The 20,886-nt window shown below is 45.8% G+C and overlaps 1 protein-coding gene across 1 annotated transcript; it reads right to left on the reverse strand.

Annotated features, from left to right (window-relative positions):
- Positions 1 to 299: 299 nt before the first annotated feature.
- On the reverse strand, positions 300 to 11,010 carry FCAR (Fc alpha receptor). Its single transcript, XM_060132003.1, is given in 6 exon segments — positions 300 to 357; positions 359 to 524; positions 3,213 to 3,500; positions 5,779 to 6,063; positions 10,342 to 10,377; positions 10,977 to 11,010. Coding segments are annotated over 6 exon segments (867 nt in total).
- Positions 11,011 to 20,886: the final 9,876 nt, after the last annotated feature.

The following is a 20,886-nucleotide window of genomic DNA, read 5'->3' on the forward strand; positions in this document are numbered from 1 at the left end:
TGTGGCACACAAACTCTTAGTTGCGGGATGCATGTGGTATATCTAGTTCCCTGACCAGGGATTGAACCCGGGCCCCCTGCATTGGGAGCGTGGAGTCTTATCCACTACACCACCAGGGAAGGCCCTGTACTGAGAATTTTATCACCAAAGTCTAGCAGGGTGGGCTGCAAATATATCAGATTCATATAAGAAAATACCATTTGATTGGTTTGCAAAGGGATCCAAGCTTGTTAGTACTGCGTTCTCCCTTGTGTTCTCCACGTAGCTTTCCAGGACTCCACAAGTGCTGGCTGTTGTGTTCAGTGCCTGGTGTCTACCTGGTGACCCTTTGGAGTTAGTCCGAAGGTCCATTCTGTCTTTCTGTCTACTGCAGCTCAGTTCAGGCAGTTCTTGCTGGTCTTCCTTGTGTGGAACCTGATGGCCAAGCCAATTTTCAGCCAGAATGACCAAGAGAACCACCAGGGACAGCCCTGCCATGCCCATTCGAATCAAGTTCTCCGTCGTGTGATCTTGGTTCGTGGTATCTAGAGACGTAATTTAGAAGAGATGAATGATCACTGGTCATGTTTCATTCCATCCCATCCCAAGAGCCCTGGAAGGGGAGCTCATTTCCCTATTTGTGGTTTCACTGGGACCCCCTCCTCCACACGTGCATGCATTCATGAGCACCCTACTTCACATTAAACGTAGGTCCAAGGGTGTGGTTCCCCGGGGAGTCTTGTAAAACGGGGAGGAGGTGGGTATGAGCATGTTGTGTGTGCTTTTCATTCCCTCCTCACGTGGCAGTGTCAGTGACTGTCTAATCATGTCCCTGCAACATCTTCATGGATCCAGAGTCTGAAAGTCTCTCCTCTACGTCATCTTCACCCCACATAACAATGTGTGTTCCTTTCTCATACATGACAAAGGGTACAGGATGGCTGGTATCTGGGAAGCAAGTAGGAGAAACATTTCAGATAAGCTTAGAGAAAATTTTGGGACTTCCCTGGCCATCCAGGAGGTAAGACTCTGTGCTTCCACTGTAGGGGACACGGGTTCAATCCCTGCTCAGGGAACCAGGATCCCGCATGCCATGCCGCCGAAGAAACAAAACACGAAAAACAAAAACAAAACAAAACAAAAAAACAGAACGCAAAAACTTAGGGAAAATTTATCTCCACTATTGTGTGACCTTTCACCAGACATTTCTGTTCACTGAACCTTTAAAAAGATTTCTCCATTTGTTTTATGGACTTCATGGGCCTCTCTTCCTCTCAAGGATGTAATAAAATAGTGTGAAATTACAATGCTGAGAAATCCTAGTAACTCTCTCCTGTTAAAATACAGAAATCAGTTCCAAGTGGATTTGGAGTTCCTAATTGCAAAGTGCAAAATGTTTCAAGTTTGAGAAGATAATACCACCTTGACGTTGGATAGGAGGTGATTTCTAAAACAAGATTCATTGATTATCTACTCTAAAGGAAAAGGCTAATAAATTCACCCCTCCTCCACTATTGCCCAATTGTCCCTGCAACATTCATTGAAAAGACCATTCTGTCTGTATGATCTTACAGTGCCATGACTATCATATTTGCTGAGCTTGTAGAATGACTGGACAAGGTACATAAGAGAGACAAGTGTGGTCATTCCCACTCAGCAGTCAGCAGCTGCTTTTCTCTGCTATAACTCTTTGTTTTCTCCCTCTGGGCAGTGATGCGTGCAAACAACATAAAATGAAACTTTTTTTTTTTTTTTGACCACGCCGCGTGGCTTGCGGGATCTTAGTTATGCAGCCAGGGATTGAATCCGGGCCCATGGCAGTGAAAGCCCCGAGTCTTAACCGTTGGACCACTAGTGAATTCCCAAAAATGAAGCTCTTGATAGAGGGTTTTTTTTTTTTTTTGGCTGCACAGCACGGCATCTGGAATCTGGTTTCCCGACTAGGGATGGAACCTGTGCTCTCTGCAGTGGAAGCACCGAGTCTTAACCACTGGACCACCAGGGAAGTCCCTCGATAGAGTTTTTTTAGAGTCTTCCTCAGTCACCCACTCCGAGTGGATTCTAGTATTATAGGTTAGTTTCAGGATTCTCAGCTGCAACTAAGCGTGTGAAAAAGGAAGTGGATTCGTCAAAGCTTGTGTCTGGCATCTGCTATCTCAACAACACCCCTTAATGTGACTCCAAACGTTGGCCTCTCCTTTCTCAACAGGCCACGTGTTTTCAAAGGAAACTGGAGAACTCAAGGAGAGGATGTGAAAGTCAAATGTGGTGTGGGTGAGAAGTGCTTCTTCTCTCTCTCTCATTTTTTAAAATATTTATTTTATATTGGAGTACAGTCGATTAATAATGTTGTGATAGTTTCAGGTGTACAGCAGAGTGATTCAGTTATACATGTATCTATTCTTTTTCAAATTCTTTTCCCACTTAGGTTGTTACATAGTATTGAGCAGAGTTCTCTGTGCTGTACAGTAGGGCCTTGTTGGTTATTCATTTTAAATATAGCAGTGTGTACCTGTCAATCCCAAACTCCCTAACTATTCCCCCCGCTTCCCCCCTGGTAACCATAAGTTCGTTCTCTAAGTCTGTCAGTCTGTTTCTGTTTTGTGAATAAGTTCATTTGTGTCATTTTTTTAAAGAAAAGATTCCGCATATAAGCGATATCACACGATATTTATCTTTCTCTGTCTGACTTACTTCACTCAGTTGACAATCTCTAGGTCCATCCATGTTGCTGCAGATAGCATTATTTCATTCCTTTTTATGGCTGAGTAATATTGCATTGTATATATATACCACATCTTCTGCTGGAGAGGGTGTGGAGAGAAGGGAACCCTCCTACACTGTTGGTGGGAATGTAAATTGGTACAGCCACTGTGGAGAACAGTATGGAGGTTCCTTAAAAAACTGAAAATACAGCTACCGTATGATCCTTCAATCCCACTCCTGGACATATATCTGGAGAAAGACACGGTCCGAAAGGATACATGCGCCCCAGTGTTCATTGCAGTGCTTTCACGATAGCCAGGACATGGAAGCAGCCTAAATGTCCCTCAACAGAAGAATGGATAGAGAAGTGCTTCTTCTCTCTTCGTGGTCCTCTGAGTAATGACTCTCTCCTGCCCCACTGTTCTTTCTTAGTGCATCTCTTTGTATTCCTGCCTGATGCCAAGGCCCTGAACAGTCAGCCAGAGCCCTGAGGAAGAGGACACACGTGTGGGCGGGGGTGCACTTACCTGTGACCACAAGCTGCAGGGCATCACTGGGGGCTGACCATACATAAGGGCTGCCACTGTACCAACTGTAGCATGTGTAGATCCCTGAGAAGCTGAGGTTCACAGGACCCAGAATGAAGTCACCCCAGCGTCCCCCGTTTTGGTGCTGTGACAGAACGGCCCTTCTCTCCTTGCTCAGTGAAAATCTATCGAATGAGATGTGTGCTGAACTGCACCGGAGGGAAACACTCTCCCCTGGCATCACCACAAGGCACCCATTAGTGGAGAGGGAGGGTTTGTCATACAAGCCTAAAAGAGCAGAGAGTGAGCTGTTAGCAAGATTTTGTGTCATCCCCCTGGATCCCCGCCACTCATGTTGGATCCATGCTAAGAGAAGCGAAGAAGCTGACATTTCCTGCTGCAATGGAATGGGAGGTGGTAACATCCCATCTCACTACTACAGGATCTATACTCTGTCCCCAGTTACTGTAGATAGAGCTGATCAAGCAGGCAGATGAGATGCCAGCTTCGAGAGACAGTGATCTAGTCTCTAAAGCCAGAACTGCCACGCGATTCTGTTCCCAATTGCAGCGTGTGGGTTTCTCCCCACACCGCCGAGCAATTATGAGACCCCAGCTGGGCATCTCACAAGTCAACTCAATTCCTTATTTATTTATTTTTTGCGGTACGCGGGCCTCTCACTGTCGTGGCCTCTCCCGTTGCGGAGCACAGGCTCCGGACGCGCAGGCTCAGCGGCCATGGCTCACGGGACCAGCCGCTCCGCGGCATCTTCCCGGACCGGGGCACGAACCCGCGTCCCCTGCATCGGCAGGCGGACTCCCAACCACTGCGCCACCAGGGAAGCCCAAGTCAACTCAATTCTGACACTGTCTCCCTGGCAATAACGTCAGATCCCCCAGGTTTAGGGCTCCAGGTTAAGAGCTCAGTCCTACAAGACCGCCCCCACTTCAGACGCCAATCAAAAGTCTAGGTTGTCACCTGTGCTTCTGACTCAATGGCTATAAATCAGAAGTTACCAGGACCCAGTTCTTGGGTTCAATTTATTTGCTAGGGTGGCTTACAGAACTCAGGAAACCAGTTTACTTACTGGATTTCTGGTTTATTATGAAAGCATGTATCAGGAACAGCCAGATGGAAGAGATGCGTAGGGCTTCGTTACGTGGGCAAGACTCTTTAAGTCTTTGGCCATTGATTGAACCTCCAGCCTCTCTGCCCTCTCTGGAGGTCAGGTGAGGTGGGGCTGAAAGTTCCAACTGTCCCATGACCCCTGGCAACCAGCCCCCATCCTTAGGTGCTTTCCAAAAGTCACCTCATTAACATAAACTCAGGTGTGGTTGACAGGGATTTCCTATGAAAATGAAGACACCTTTATTGCTCATCGCTTAGGGAATCCCAAGGGTTTGGGGAGCTCTGTGCCAGGAACGAGGATGAAGACCAAATATATGTTTCTTAGTATAAGTCACAGTATCACAAGCCATATGTTGGGGAAGAGAGGGAATGGTATCCAGAGAGTCTGAGGAGTTATGGCGGGGGCTGAAGGATATTCTTTTTATTCTTTGTATAAGAAGAAAAGGTAGAAGAACCTGGAAACTCAGGGTGCAACCTTCTAGAAACACGGGGTTAGGCCACCCTGAGGACAGAGCTTCAAACTGAGGGCTGGATGCATACCGCAGGAGCATAACTCCTCACTCCTTAGGTATGAGCTGCATATAGTGATTTCCTTCCACATGGAAAGGGAGGGTGGGAGGAAGAGACATGTTACAGTGGAAAAACCTGACAAACACCGTCTCAGCCGGGTATGCGAGCTCAGCGTCAACAGCCGTATTCATTGGTATAGTACGTACCCTTGCTATGATATGATTAAAAATGGCGCTGGGGCTTCCCTGGTGGCGCAGCGGTTGAGAGTCCGCCTGCCGATGCAGGGGACGCGGGTTCGTGCCCCGGTCCGGGAAGATCCCACATGCCGCGGAGCGGCTGGGCCCGTGAGCCGTGGCCGCTGAGCCTGCGCGTCCGGAGCCTGTGCTCCGCAACGGGAGAGGCCACAGCAGTGAGAGGCCCGCGTAGAGCAAAAAAAAAAAAAAAAAAATGGCACTGGGCCTTGGTGGTCGTCTTCACCGTGATCCATAGCCCCTGTCTTATCATGAGTAAAACATTAGACAACTTCCAATAGTGGGGCGTCCTGCAAAACACCAGAGCAGCACCCCTCAAAACTGTCGACGTCATCAAAGACGAGGAAAGTCTGAGCAACTTCCACAGCCAAGGGGGAACTAAAGAGACACGACGCCTAAATGCAGTGTGGGATGGGATCCCAGAAGAGATGAAGGATGTCGGGTAACCACGAAGGAAGTCTCCATGAACGTCGGCTCATTATAATGTATCAATATTGGTTCATTAATGGTAAGGGGTGTATCATAGTAAAGGAACATGTGTGCACCTGGGTGCTGGGTGTGTGGGAACTCTCTGTTGTATCTCCTCCGTTTCCCTGGAAATCTGAAACTGTTCTAAAAATAGCATCTCTGAAAAGATAAGCAAGGAAAAAGAGCTGAGGGTCAGAGACAGGCCTCACCTGTCACTACCAGCTCCAGGGCTTCGCTGTGCACTGACGAGCTGTACTGTTTTCTGTATCGGCACTGATAACGTCCTGCAGTATTAGTATCCATGCGTTTAATGACAAACTCAGCTGTCTTCTGAAATCCCCATTTCTTCTCCACCACTTTGTATGTGGAGTTTCTCAGGATCTCCAGTTGGTACAGGAAAGACTCTGGAGTTCCCCCACACAGGATCTTCACAGACTCATTCCAGGGAATCACAGAACCGGGCGTGGCAGATATGGTAGGAATGGGAAGATTCCCTAGAAGAAAATAGAGCCCAGACTCAGGTGCCCTGCCATGGAGAAACCATACTTCTTTCTTTCACTATGGGGGGAACAAATAAATTAAGGTGTGATGGACTTATATTTCCTACCTTTAAAATACTTGTTTTTAGTATTTTCTAATTGTGGTGAAATAAAATGTGTTACATAAACACAAAATTTACTATTTAAACCATTTTTTTGGCAAGGGAGGGGGAAGCTGGGGCGAAGTGAGAGTAGCATCGACACACACTACCCAATGTGAAATAGACAGCTAGTGGGAAGCAGCAGTAAACCAATTTTAAGTGCACAGCTCAGTGGCATTAATGACACTCACCATATTGTGCAACCATCACGACCATCTATTTTCAGGACGTTTTCATGATTTCAAACAAAAACCCTGTAACCATTAAGCAGTAACTCTCCACTCTCTCTTTCCTTAGGCCCTGGTCACTTCTAACTGACTGTCTCTATGAATTTCCCTATCCTGCGTACCTTGCGTCAGTGGAATAACACAATATTTGTCTTTCCGTGTCTGGCATATTTGACTTCGTGTGATGTCATCAGGACCCATCCATGTTGTAGCCCATGTCAGCATATCTTTCCTTTTTATGGCTGAATAATATTCCACTGTTTGTATAGACCACGTTTTACTTATACATTCATGTCAATGGCTATTTGGGTTGTTTCCACCTTCTGGCTATTGTGAATAATGTTGCTATGAACGTGGGTGTATAAATATCTTGTTAGAATCCCTGCTTTCAATTTCTTTTGTTATATATATGCAAGTGGAATTGCTGGATTGGACATTCAGCTTTTAAGAACTGAAGGATTTTTTGAGGAACTGAATTCCTTCCTTGTTATATGTATTTTTTATTCAGGTGAAATTTACATAACGTAAAGTTAACCATTTTTAACGTATGCCATTCGGTGGCATTCAGTACATTCAGTGTCGTGCAGTCATCACCTCCGTCTACTTCCATTTTCATGGCCGCGCAGAGGAGACCCCATCCACGTTAATCCTACCCTCTCTGCAGTCCCTAGCAACCGCTGGTCTGGCCGGCAGTTTGTTTGGTGTTTTGTTGCCATGGTAATCCTTATGAGAATGCAGTTCTGCTCTTCACTCTAACGTAAGGGTGCTGAAGCTTGGGGAAACCGTGCCCATTGCTCAAGACCACAAACTGAAGAGTGGTGCAGCCTGGTCTGCAAACTAGGACTCTCTCACTCCAGCTCCTCTGCAGATGCGGGAGAGCTGTTTCTCCTGCAGCAGTTAGAGAATGCAATGTGGGGGACAGCCAACAAGTGTCTGACGGATATGATGATTAGTTCTGTGAGAGAGGGCGGGAAGGCTGGGACTTGGAACCTCCCGCTCTGGGAATGCGATTTAGGATGGAACGGGATTTGGAAATGTTTTGGGGTCCCCGAAGGTGCGGGTTAGCTTCTTGGCACCAGTGCATTCACACGGAGTGGCGGAGTGGCGTTAAGCGAGTGATTTTGCATGTTGAAGACTTCTGTCCTTGGCTTTAACCCCTATACAGAACCTAGCAAACGAGGGGAGGGATACTCAGAATCTGCTGGTTCCCTTTGTCAAGGTGTATCATCTATTTTAGACCTGATAGTGATGTGCTCAACTGCAGCTCTGTGAAGGGGGAAACAAGGGAGTTTGCTGTCCTCAGCAGGATTGTTGTGAAGCAAGACGAACCGTGCAGGACTTCCTTATGTTCAGTATCGTTCACTCACCAGTACCTCCCATGTATTTGTTATTCTGAGATACACAGAGAGATGCCTCCATTAACTCAGCACATTGTTTATCTGCTATCATGGCTTAAACCAGTGGCGCTCAACAGGAGACAGACAGTTGTCCCTGCCAGGGGACAGTCTGTCAATATCTGGAGACATCTTTGGCTGTCACAGTTGTGGTGGAAGATAACTATTGGCATGTAGCGGGTAGAGGACGAGGTGCTGCTTAATACCCTATACTTCACAGGACTGCCCCTAAAACAAAGGATTATCCAGTCTCAAATGTCAATAGTACCGAGGTTGAGAAATGCTGACCTGAACAGACCCCTACCTGTAAGAATGATGATATAGAAAAAAGTCAGATATTAATTTAAAAAATACACAAGGATGCAGCTGTAGGTCATGATGTGTGGTCAGCAGTTCTGAAGGTGTAGAACCTGGAGATCTGGTAACAAACTCGAGCGTTCAGCTGCTGTGTGAGGATGCGTAAGAACTGCCTAGGCAGGGACTTCCCTGGTGGCGCAGTAGGTAAGACTCCACACTCCCAATGTAGGGGGCCCAGGTTCGATCCCTGGTCGGGGAACTAGATCCTGTACGCATGCTGCAACTAAGAAGCCCACATGCCACAACTAAGAAGTCAGAATGCTGCAACTAAGACCCAGTGCAGCCTTAAAAAAAAAAATTGCCTAGGCAACGTGGATAGGAACGTTTGGAGCCTTGCAGTTAGATAGAAGGACAATGGAGGACATCCCCGAGTTAATAAGGTGCAAGGAGTGAAGGAGAAGCTAAAGTAAGGTCAGCACGGGTGAAAAGCAGAGAGAGTCAGAGGGAGAGTGGAAGGTGAGCTGGACGGGTAGTCACCAGCCAGGTGGGCAGAGCTTGAGAGACCTGGGGAAGTGGGTAGGTTTATCTGAAGATTGACTACTGAGAACCTTTAAGAGGGAGGTAAATATATTCGTATTTTAAAGACACAAATAATCCAGGCTACAGTCTTTAGAAGGAACTGGAAGAAAGGAGACATGGATGGACAAGCGGTTTCACCCCTTAGGAGGACGAAGGTAGTTGGGGTGACAGAATGTACAGTAGCAATTCGGTACTGCACTACAGAAGAACATGCAGGTTCTACAGGAGGGTGCGACTACGGCAGTGTCCCTTTATTTTTTATTTTATTTTTTAGCCCAAAGTCACATTTCTATTTATAATTTAAGCATCCATTGTAGATAGAACTTGGCTTACTCATTGTGGAAGATAGGAGAGTAAATAAAGTAAGTACGTCTTCTCAGAAAACCTTATGTTGTATTATTAATTAGCATTAAAAAGTAATGAATCAGGGGCTTCCCTGGTGGCGCAGTGGTTGGGGGTCCGCCTGCCAATGCGGGGGACACGGGATCGTGCCCCGGTCTGGGAAGATCCCACATGCTGCGGAGGGGCTGGGCCCGTGAGCCATGGCCGCTGGGCCTGCGTGTCCGGAGCCTGTGCTCCGCAACGGGAGAGGCCACGACAGTGAGAGGCCTGTGTACGGCAAAAAAAAAAAAAAAAAAAGTAATGAATCAGGACTTCCCTGGTGGCTCAGTGGTTAAGAGTCCGCCTGCCAATGCAGGGGACATGGGTTTGAGCCCTGGTCAGGGAAGATCCCACATGCCGCGGAGCAACTAAGCCCGTGCGCCACAACTACTGAGCCCATGCTCTAGAGCTCGTGAGCCACAACTACTGAGCTCACGTGCCACAACTACTGAAGCCCAGGCGCCTAGAGCCTGTGCTGCACAACAAGAGAAGCCACGGCAATGAGAAGCCCGCACACCGCGATGAAGAGTAGCCCCGCTCACCGCAACTAGAGAAAGCTTGCACACAGCAACGAAGACCCAACGCAGCCAAAAAAAAAAAAAAAAAGTAATGAATCAAAGAAAGTGGAGACTTGGGCCTTCATATAGAGTCCAAATACCTTTTTTATCCCCCATGATCACCTTCATCCTCATCATCACAGGTAACACACTTACCAAATACGTAACTTACTTTATTTACATGGTTTATCTCGATTAAGCCTCACAATGATCCAGTAGATTCCATTATTATTTTTATTTCTCTTTTATAGATAAAGAAATTGGTTCTGAGAGTTGAAGCTACTTGCACAAAGTTCTCTAAGGCAGTGTCCCTTTAAATGAAGCAAAGTGGATAGCAGTGGGGAGAGTTAGGTTGTGAAAGCAGGTACATTTGATATAGGGAGGCTGTTGGACGACGGAAGATGGTTCCCGACTTTCTCATCCCTGCAGTCGCGAACATTCAGTAAGATGCACACCTCTGAGGGACAGTCAGCCTAACAGAGGCAAAGGCCAAATCCAGGTCTGAGCACAATGCGTTTGAGGGATCCCAAGAGACCAAAGTGAGGTGGAAGTTACGCAAGGGGAGCTCAGCAGAGACAGCTAGAACAAAGGATAAAATTGGAATTCATCTGGGCTTTAGACCATGTCTCCTGCTCTTCTATCCTGGAGCTGCCATGAGGATAGAGGGCGACTGGAGGAGACTTAGGGGAACACTTACCATCCTGTGCCTGAATCTTCTGGCCAAGACAGAGCACTGGAAGAGAGACACTCATGAAAACTCAATCTGCACATTTCCAGTCTCTATTATAAATCACCCAACATAATGACCTACAGGTGTCATTTTTTAAAATGATTTTATTTTTTGGCCACACCACAGGGCATGTGGGATCTCATTTCCCTGACCAGGGATCGAACCCACACCCCCTGCCGTGGAAGCGTGGATTCTTAACCACTGGACTGCCAGGGAAGTCCCACAGGTGACCTTTCTTTCTTCTACAGCAAACATAGTAGACAAGACATCTTTTAGTTTTATCTTCCAGATTCCAGCCCTGAGGCTCTCATCTGTAGGAACTCTGGAACCATCATGGGTCTCCAGACAGCATGGCATGGGTTGAATGAACCCCACAAGGTCAACTTGACCACTTGATCATGGAGCCTTACAGGCTAGCATGGAGTTGGGACTTGGGCAGATGCAGTTACAGATACCTGGGCAAAGACCGTCTCTCTCCACTAAGGAGATAAGAATCTTCTCTGCAGTTCCTAAAATCACTGAGTTCTCATGTTGAGAGAGACCTTGACTATTTGGGGATCCCCCCATCTTTCCCTCTAACCCACTTGCATTTGAGGACTCACCGAGGCAGAAGAGGGTGGTGTCTCTGGGGGTCATGGTTCCGACACAGCCAGCCTCAGCCCCGTTAGCCACTTGTTGGTGCACATCAGCAGATGACAGGTTCTCATGAGACAGTAAGATCCACAGGAAATATGACAGCAGAGTTCCTCATCAGAGAATTTCTACATCTATTACTCCACAGGAATGGTTCCTTTCCAAAGAACTTCATTCTGGGGAGCTCTTGGGTGGCGTCTAAGAGGAGATTAATCTCCCTGTTTATGTTTCAGATGAGAAGTGAGTGTTTTCCTTAACCAGTGTCTAATGGGGCTCAAATCCTTCTTTGGACAACATCCCACATCTAAATGGAAGAGCTTGGGACAGGATATTAGATGGGTACCATACAGACAGAGGTATTTCTCCATTGACCCATCAGTCAAAAGCCAAGTAGCCTTGGCTCTTACGGATGCACATGTCCTCCCCAGAATTCATGGACCAAGTTTGGGCTCAGTCAGGCAGGCAGTGTACTCTTATGCTTTGGATTATCTCAATGCCAGCATGCAGAAGAATTTTTTTTCGGGAGGTATTCACCATCTCTAAAGAAAGAACTTCCTATATCTGTATCTATATTTGAACATGTAATCTGTAGATAGATGATGGATTGATAGAGAATATAAATTAGATAGGTAGATAAGTAGGTAGATAGACAGATGGACAGACAGATAAATTTGGACACAGATACCTGGCTATTACTAGTTCTTCAAGTATGAGAAGTCAGATATTTCACATCAACTTCCTACTGGCTGTCTCATTTTCATTGCAAGGCGTCACTCTTTTTTTCAACTTTATGGAGATATAATTGACATAACGTTGTGTAAGTTTAGGTGCACAATATGTTGATTTGATACACTTCGGTGCTGCAAAACGAGGTCCATTGTGGCATTAGCTAACGCCTCTACCACCTCACATAATTGCCATTTCTTTTTTTGTGTATGTGGTTATATCTACTCTCTCAGCAACTTTTAAGTATAGAATACAGTATCGTTAATTATACTCACCATGCTATACATTGGAGCCTTAGAAATTATCTTTTTTTTTTTTTGTGGTACGCGGGCCTCTCACTGCTGTGGCCTCTCCCGTTGCGGAGCACAGGCTCCAGACGCGCAGGCTCAGCAGCCATGGCTCACGGGCCCAGCCGCTCTGCGGCTTGTGGGATCTTCCCGGACCGGGGCACGAACCCGTGTCCCCTGCATCGGCAGGCAGACTTTCAACCACTGCGCCACCAGGGAAGCCCTATTTATCTTTTTTTAAATAAATTTATTTATTTTATTTATTGATTTTTGGCTGTATTGGGTCTCTGTTGCTGCGCACGGGCTTTCTCTAGTTGCGGCGAGCGGGGACTACTCTTCATCGCGGTGCGCGGGCTTCTTAGTGCAGTGGCTTCTCTGGTTGCCGAGCACGGGCTCTAGGTGCACGGCTTCCGTAGTTGTGGCCCACGGGCGTAGTCGCTCCGCGGCATGTGGGATCTTCCTGGACTAGGGCTCGAACCCGCGTCCTCTGCATTGGCAGGCGGATTCCTAACCACTGCACCACCAGGGAAGCCTCCAGGTTCATGTTCTTTTTGACACATCAGAACCCCTGGTAGGAGGTAAAAATTAAGCAGTAAGGCAGGGACTATAGCACCTCTCAGTGTCCCTCCAGCCTGTGCCTGTGGATGGGGGGCAGGGCAGGGGCTCATCTCCTGCCATGTCCGTGCCTTCTCCATGGTCCCTGCTTCCGTGGGGCACCCCTGAGACCGGCACTATGAACACTGCCCCCTCCTTACGTCACTCCAGCCTAGTGGTGGCACCAGCGACCTGCCCTTACCTATTGCTGGGTAGCCTCACTTCCCCTGTTTGGTTTCCTAACTTACCCGTCACCTGGATACCTGTACTGGTTACCTATTGCTGCTGTAGGAAATTGCCACAAACGTGGTGGCTGGAAAGAACACAAATCTATGATTTTGTAGTTTTGGAGTCAGAAGTCTGACACAGGTTTCACTGGGTTAAGATCGAGGTGTCAGCAGGGCTGTGTTCCCTTCTGGAGCTCTAGGGGAGAATCAGTTCCCGTGCCTTTTCCAGCTTGGAGAGGCAGCTCGAATTCCTGGTTTCATGACCCTGTCCTCTATCTTCGAAGCCAGCGCAGGTGGGTGGCGTCTTTCTTAGGCACTGTTACTCTGATGCTCACGCTCCTGCCTCCTTCTTTCTCTCATATGGACCCTTGTGATGACACTGAGCCCACCTGGATAACCCAGGATAATCTCCCCATCTCAAGGTCAACTGCTTACCAACATTAGTTCCATATCCAGTTTCGTCTCCCTTGGAATGTAACATGACACATTCATAGATTTGGAGTATTAGGATGTGGGCATCATGGGGTACAATTATTCTGCCCACTCTAGTACCCAAGTTCCTGCATTAAATACTCTTTTATCTAAAACACTTGGAGCGCTTCCTGTTGTTCTGAGTGGACCCTGACTGACACTTCCACCAGGAAACTTTGGGATTAGGAAGATTGGCTCAACGGGTAGCCATTCTGGACAAGAGCTCTCTGACCTGTGACCACGATCTCCAGGGGCTCGCTGGGTGCTGACCACACAGAGGGGAAGTGACTGTAATCACCGTGACATCTGTAGGTCCCTGCATGTGCTGAGGTCACAGGGCCCATGAGGAAGCTGTTCTGAAATGTTATGCCTGGGAGCCCAGGGACATGGGCTCCATCATCCTTGTACAGGCTGAACCTGTCAAAGCCGAGATGGGGGTCTACTGAAGGGTCACATGCTGTCCTTGAGGAACCGTAGGGTTTGGCCAGGCTGACAGGGAGGGCTTGTCCTGACCACCTGGGGGAGAAGGAGGCACAGCTTGGAGAGGAAAATGGGGAGCCCCTTCCCCTCCCTGTGCTCAGAGGTTCCTCCTCCTTCCCACGTCTCTAAGGCTCCTTTCCAAACCAGGGGAACCCATGCCCCATGGAGATTCCTACGCCACAGAGACATGGCATCTCCTACAAGAAAAACATCTGCTGAGAACTTTGAGCAAGTGCCGACTCGCGGACTCTTACTAGATGTTGATAATGTAAAATTAGTTGCATAAGACAAGACAGTGTAGACAATGAATAGAAGAGTAACCTGCGTTGAGTGAAATGATGTCAGCTCACACGAGAAACACGTGACACGGGGGAGCCTACAACACAACCTCCTGGAGTCTCAGGGGCGCGGTATACGGTTCTCCCCCTCTTCTGAAAGCAGGACAGCAGCAGTAGTACCTGCAGTGCCTGCTCTCATGGAACTGCTGGAGGACTTGAGTTATTGCCTTGTCCTCTGAGGGGCTGTTGCTCCTGGCACTGCTTCCTTCCCTCACTCTAGAGATGACACCGATTCCTCCCAGACACGCCAGGTCTGAGCATCACAGTCTTCTATTGGTGCCCTAGAGCCTGGCTCAGCAGAGGGAAGAAGAGTGTCTAGGAAGGGTTTCTGGACCAGAACTGGGGGCTAGACTTTCCTGGGCCGCCACTTTCTACTTCCCAAGAGCCTCACCCTCATATTGTTACGACGTCCCACCGTCAACCCATCACCCTACCTTCTGTGCTGTATCCCCTCCTATTACAGGAAGGTCTTACTTGAGGTGGATGGCAACCCAAGGTTTGGGGAAAAGACTCACCCCCTTGTGCCCAGATCCTCTGGCTCAAGAAGAACCCTGGAAAGAAAGACTTATGATGGACAGTCCATCTCCTGTAAGACCTGGCCCCCCACTCCTGCTTCCACCTGGCCTGGGAGCCTCGTTGGCTAGGACTGTGCTCAGCTGAAGATGAACTCAGCTGTCAAGGTCTACCTGGCCCCCATGGAAGCAGGGCTCTCTGCTGTGGAGGACTCGGTGTTCCAGCCCAGTGTGTCCACCAGAGAGTTCCCTGCCTGCCTTCCCTTCCAGGACCCACCAAGACACGCCAGGCTGGCGATGGTGGGCAGCACAGTACTGCTTCTGCTGAACAGAAGGCGGTGACCCAGCAAACCTGAAACGCACACAGGATGTTATGGTGGCGGCCCAACTAATGTCGTGTACAAGTTGACCACGGGACGGACAGGTGACTCACATGGGCTCTTCTTACCTTAAAAAAGTCAGTGTGGGGGGCCCAGCTGAGGGAGGAGAGGAATTGGGCTTCCTGGAAGATTTTCGGACTAGAGCTGTCTCTTCAGATCATTTAACAATGGCCGGGCTTGAAACGTAATCTCTGACTCAACCCACCTATGGCGACGTTGTTAAGTTTACCAGAAATTTATTCTTCAATATCTAATCTGCTATTACCTTGATACATTGAATTATTTTCTTTTTTCATATTGGATATGATTTTCATAGAATTTCTTATTTCTTCTTTCCTACGTTTAAAAAAATTCCCAAACATTATATTTTATCTTGAATGCTCAACCATCTTTATGATAGTAAAATTTTTTTATTGAAAATGCCAATTTTATGATTTTTTAAAATTTATGGATTTCCTTATACTGTGTCATCTTTTCCCTGTATGTATGTATTTCCAAGTTCCTTGAACACCTAACAATTTTTAAAAATTGACGTATAGTTGCCTTACAATATTATATTAGTTACAGGTGTATTACACAGTGATGCAATATTTTTATAGATTACACACCATAACAAAGTATTATCAAATATTGACCATATTCCCTGTGCTGTACATTATATCTCTGTGGCTTACTTATTTTATAACTGGTCATTGGTATTTCTTAATCCCTTTCACCTATTTTGCTCCCCGCCACCCCTCTTCTTCCCTCAGGTAACCCCTAGTTTGTTCTCTGTATCTGTGAGTCTGATTCTGTTTTGTTACATGTGTTCATTTGTTTTGATTTTTAGATTCCACACATAAGTGAAAACATATAGTATTTCTCTTTTTCTGTCTGACTTTCTTCACTAAACATAATACCCTGCAGGTCCATCCATGTTCTCTAACGGCAGGATTTTGTTCTCTTTTAAAAATTGAGGTATAGTTGATTGACAGTATTATATAAATTTCAGGTGTACCACATAGCTGATCCACAATTTTTTTAAAGATTAACTCCATTTAGTTTATTGTATGTAGTAGTTTGTGGGCTGTTTGTGAAGACACTGATTAAATTAGAAAATAAAAAATTAAGGGTAAGATTGGAGAGTTCCGCAAAAGCCACCTTCCTGAGTGTATTGTGTACTAAGAACAGATGTGTGGTTTCTTTCCAGAAAACGATGGGTGCTAAAAAAAAACGTGTAAGCACGAGGTGATATTCTTAGAGTCTGGGTGAAAATATATCCGGCAGAAATTTTCACGGAGTTAAGAGGTGATGAGTCCTTCCAGGAAGAGATTCTCCTTGTCACTTACATTCCACTAGGTATGGTCATCTCGTAATATTATGTTAAGTATCATCCCTACCTGTGGGTCTCTTCCATCAGACTGAGCTCTGTGAGAATATGGATTCTGTCTTCACATTGGCGTCATCAATCTAGAACAGCTATTGTGTTCTGCCACGATGAAAGTGTCATGTATTTGCTGTGTTCCGTGTGGCAGTGAGCAGATATGTGCGGTTTCTGAGCACTTGAATTTTGGCTAGTGTAGCCGAGGAACTGAATTTTAAAATTTATTTAATTTAATCTAATTTTCATTTACGTACCCTTGTATGGCTAGTGGCCACCATACTGGATACCTCAAACAGGATATACTTCATCTTTTTTTTTTTTTAACCTACTTGCATTGCTTTTATTTTTTCATGCAAAGGCACTTTATTTATTTATTTAAACATCTTTATTGGAGTGTAATTGCTTTACAGTGGTGTGTTAGTTTCTGCTGTATAACAAAGTGAATCGGCTATGCATATACATATATCCCCGTATCTCCTCCCTCTTGCGTCTCCCTCCCACCCTCCCTATCCCACCCCTCTAGGTGGTCACAAAGCACTGAGCTGAGCTCCCTGTGCTATGCGGCTGCTTCCCACTAGCTATCTACCTTATGTTTGGTAGTGTATATATGTCTGTGCCACTCTCTCACTTCATCCCAGCTTCCCCTTCCCTGTGTCAAGTCCATTCTCTAGGTCTGCATCTTTATTCCTGTCCTGCCCCTGTATGCTAACATATATGTATGGAATCTTAAAAAAAAAAAAAAGGTTCTGAGGCATTTTATTTTAAATATAGCAGTGTGTACATTGTCAATCCCAAACTCCCAATCTATCCCTCCCCGCACGCTGCCCCCCTGGTAGCCATAAGTTTGTTCTCTAATTCTGTGAGCCTGTTTCTGTTTTGTAAATAAGTTCATTTTATACTTCATCTTTGTAAAATTTTACAGAATAGTTGTTGTTGCTGTCGTTGTTTTAACTGAATAGTTTGAAGTATCAACTGGCAGACTTTCTAGATTTGCTTCAGTGGAATTTCAGGAAAAGGGTGATAATGATTTGCTATCCAGTATGTGCGGGTGAGTGCAATAAAATATCCGGAAATGGCTGGATAGTTAGAATAGAATAGCTGGGAGATGACGAAGGGGTTGTGGGATTTTGAAGACCATCCTACACGTCTTGAGACTCCACTGTGAGCCTCAGAGCTGGGGGCCTGGGTTTGAGGAGAAGGAAGAGTGTCCATGCAGGAGCCCCTTTAAGAAGAGGTCCAGGTCCTTGCTTTGTAACACTCTGTGTGCTCAGAGCCTGGGGCCAGGTCAGGTCTCAGCATGGTCTTGGTTTACATTGAGTCCCATGCAGATACTGGACTCAGAGGAGGACGTAGGGCTCAGGGGAATGGGAGTGAATATTGTCTCTGAGAGGGTGCAGCAGTTCATGTGGGCGTGTATCACATCCTGTGTGTCTTCTGCCGTAGGGTCCTGAGAGGAGAAGGGTAAGAATGATGTACTGAGACATGATATCTGAAGGCAGGAGCACTGGATATGTGGAAGGGCTCAAGTTATGGTGAGGGTTTGGGCTGGGAGGATTCACCTCGCCATTCATCATTCGGTCTTCCATGGGCTCTGGGTCCACAATGGCAGCATCTGCAAATGGAAGAGAGTCAAGGCTTTGGGGGGCATTCTTCCAGATCCCCACATCTTTGACAGGGACACCAAAGCCAGAAAAAGGTAGTGGTGTACCCGAGGTTGCTCAGCCTGTCTACCCCAATAAGTCAAAAAAACATCCCACATACAGCCCCAGGCGTACACTGACTCGCTGGATCCTGTACAAACCCATGGATCCCATCCTACATCTTCTGTTATAGACCATCCTCTTCTGCAAGTTAGCAGATTCCCCAGCACCGAGGAGCGTACAGGGGAGAAGGAGGGATGGTTGTAGGTTGAAGGAAAGGAGGGGATCCATGGGTCTCTGGAATATGTTCCATCAAGGATCTCAACAACAAAAATCACAGTTTAACCTACAGGAAATGAAAACACAATAATAAATTTATTTATTGTTTATTTTTTTAATTTATGGCTTCATTGCTGCGCACGGGCTTTCTCTAGTTACGGCGAGCGGGGTCTACTCTTCGTTGTGATGCTCTGGCTTCTCATTGCAGTGGCTTCTTTTGTTGCAGAGCACAGCCTCTGGGCGTGCGAGCTCAGTAGTTGTGGCTCCCGGGCTCTAGAGCACAGGCTCAGTAGTTGTGGCACACGGGCTTCAGCAGTTGTGGCTTGTGGGCTCTAGAGCGCAGGCTCAGTAGTTGTGGTGCACCGGCTTAGTTGCTCCACGGCATGTGGGACCTTCCTGGACCAGGGCTCAGACCGATGTCTCCTACATTGGCAGGCGGATTCTTAACCACTGCGCCACCAGGGGAGTCCCGATGTATCATATCTTCTTTATCCATTCATCTGTTGATGGGCACTTAGGTTGTTTCCATGTCTTGTTTATCATAAATAATGATAAACACGATGAACACGGGGGTGCATATATCTTTTCAAATTAGTGTTTTTCTATTCCATCGATAAATGCCCAAAAGTGGAATACCTAGAGTATATGGTAGTTCTATTTTTAATTTTACAAGGGGCCTCCATACTGGTTTCCACAGTGGCGGCACCGGTTTACATTCCCACCAACAGTATATGAAGAATAGCTTTTCCCCACGTCCTCACCAACACTTTTTATTTCTTGCCTTTTTGATAATAGCCGTTCCACCAGGGCCGAGGTCTCATAGTGGTTTGTACTTGCATTTCCCTGATAATTAGTGATGTTGAACATGTTTTCAACATGCCCGTTGGCCTTCTGTATGTCTACTTTGAAACACTGTCTCTTCCCTTCCTCTGCTCATTTTAAAATCAGGTTGGTTGTATTTTTGTTGTTGAGTTGTATGAGTTTTTAAAATATATTTTTGTTATTAACCCCTTGTCAGATACATGATTGGAAACTCTCTCTTCCCATTCCATAGGTTGTCTTTTCAATTTTGTTGATTGTTTCCTTCACCGTGCAAAAGATCTTAGATCGATGTAATCTCATTTGTTTACTTTTGCCTTTATTTCCTTGCCTGAGGAGACAGATCTAGAAAGATATGGTTAACATCAGTGTCAAAGAGCGTACTCTGTTTTCTTCTAAGAGTTTAAAGTTTCTAGCCTTACATTCAAGTCTTCAGTGGATTTTGAGTTGACTTTTGTGTGTGGTATGAGATAGTGGTCTATTTTTATTTTTATTTTTGGTGTGGCTGTCCAGTTTTCCCAACACCATTTATTTATTTGTTTGTTTGTTTATTACTTTTTGGCCGTGCCACACGGCATGTGTGATCTTAGTTCCCTGACCAGGGATTGAACCCGCGCCTCCTGCATTGGAAGCACGGGGTCCTAACCACCGGACCGCCAGGGAAGTCCCCAACACCATCTACTGAAGAAACTATTCCTTCTCTATTGTATGTTCTTTGCTCCTTTGTTGTAAATTAATTGCTCATATATGTGTGAGTTTATTTCTGGGCTCTCAATTCTGTTCTTTGACCTACGTATCTGATTTTCTGCCACTGTGATACAGTTTAGATTTCTATGGTTTGTGATAATAGTTTGAAATCAGGGAGTGTGATACCTCCAGCTTTGTTCTTTTTTCTTAAGCTTGCTTTAGCTCTTTGTGGTCTTTTCTGGTTCCATGGGAATTTTAGAATTTTTTTCTGTCCTATTTCTATGGAAAACGTGCTTCGGATTTTGATAGGGGTTACACTGAATCTGTAGATTGCTTTAGGTAATATGAACATTTTAACAATGTTATATTCTTCAACACCTAAGCACAGAATAGCTTGCCATTTATTTGTGTCTTCAATTTCTTTCAACAGTGTCTCATAATTTTCAATGTACAGGTCTCTGAGACCTCTTTAGTTAAATTGACTCCTAGGTATTTTATTATTTTTATTGCAATGGTAAATGAGATTGTTTTCTTAATTTCTCTTTCTGCTAGCTCATTTTTAGTGAATAAAAGTGCAACAGGTTTTTGTATATTGATTTTGTATCCTGCAACTTTTACTATATTTGTTTATAATTTTCGTTGGAGTTTGCAGGGTTTTCTACATATAAAATCAAGTCAACCAGAAATAGTGACAGTTTTGCTTCTTTCTGTCAAATTTGGATGGCTTTTATTTCATTGTCTTGCCTAATTGTTTTGTCTAGGACTTTCAATACTGTGTTGAAGAAGAGTGGTGAGAATGGGCACCCTTGTCTTATTCCTGATTTTACAGGGTTCGCTTTCAGTTTTTCACCATTGAGTATGATGGTACCTGTGGGCTTGTCATCATGGCCTGTATTGTGTTGCGGTAGGTTCCTTCTATACCCACTTGAGTGAGAGTTTCTGTCATAAATGGGTGTTGAATCTTGTCAAATGTTTTTTTCTACATCTATTGAGATGATCATATAGTTTTTGTCCTTCATTTTGTGAATGTGGTGTATCCCATTGGTTGGATTATGGATGTTAAACCATCCTTGCAT

The sequence above is a fragment of the Lagenorhynchus albirostris genome, chromosome 19, assembly GCF_949774975.1.
Source record: "Lagenorhynchus albirostris chromosome 19, mLagAlb1.1, whole genome shotgun sequence".
Lineage (NCBI taxonomy): Eukaryota > Metazoa > Chordata > Mammalia > Artiodactyla > Delphinidae > Lagenorhynchus > Lagenorhynchus albirostris.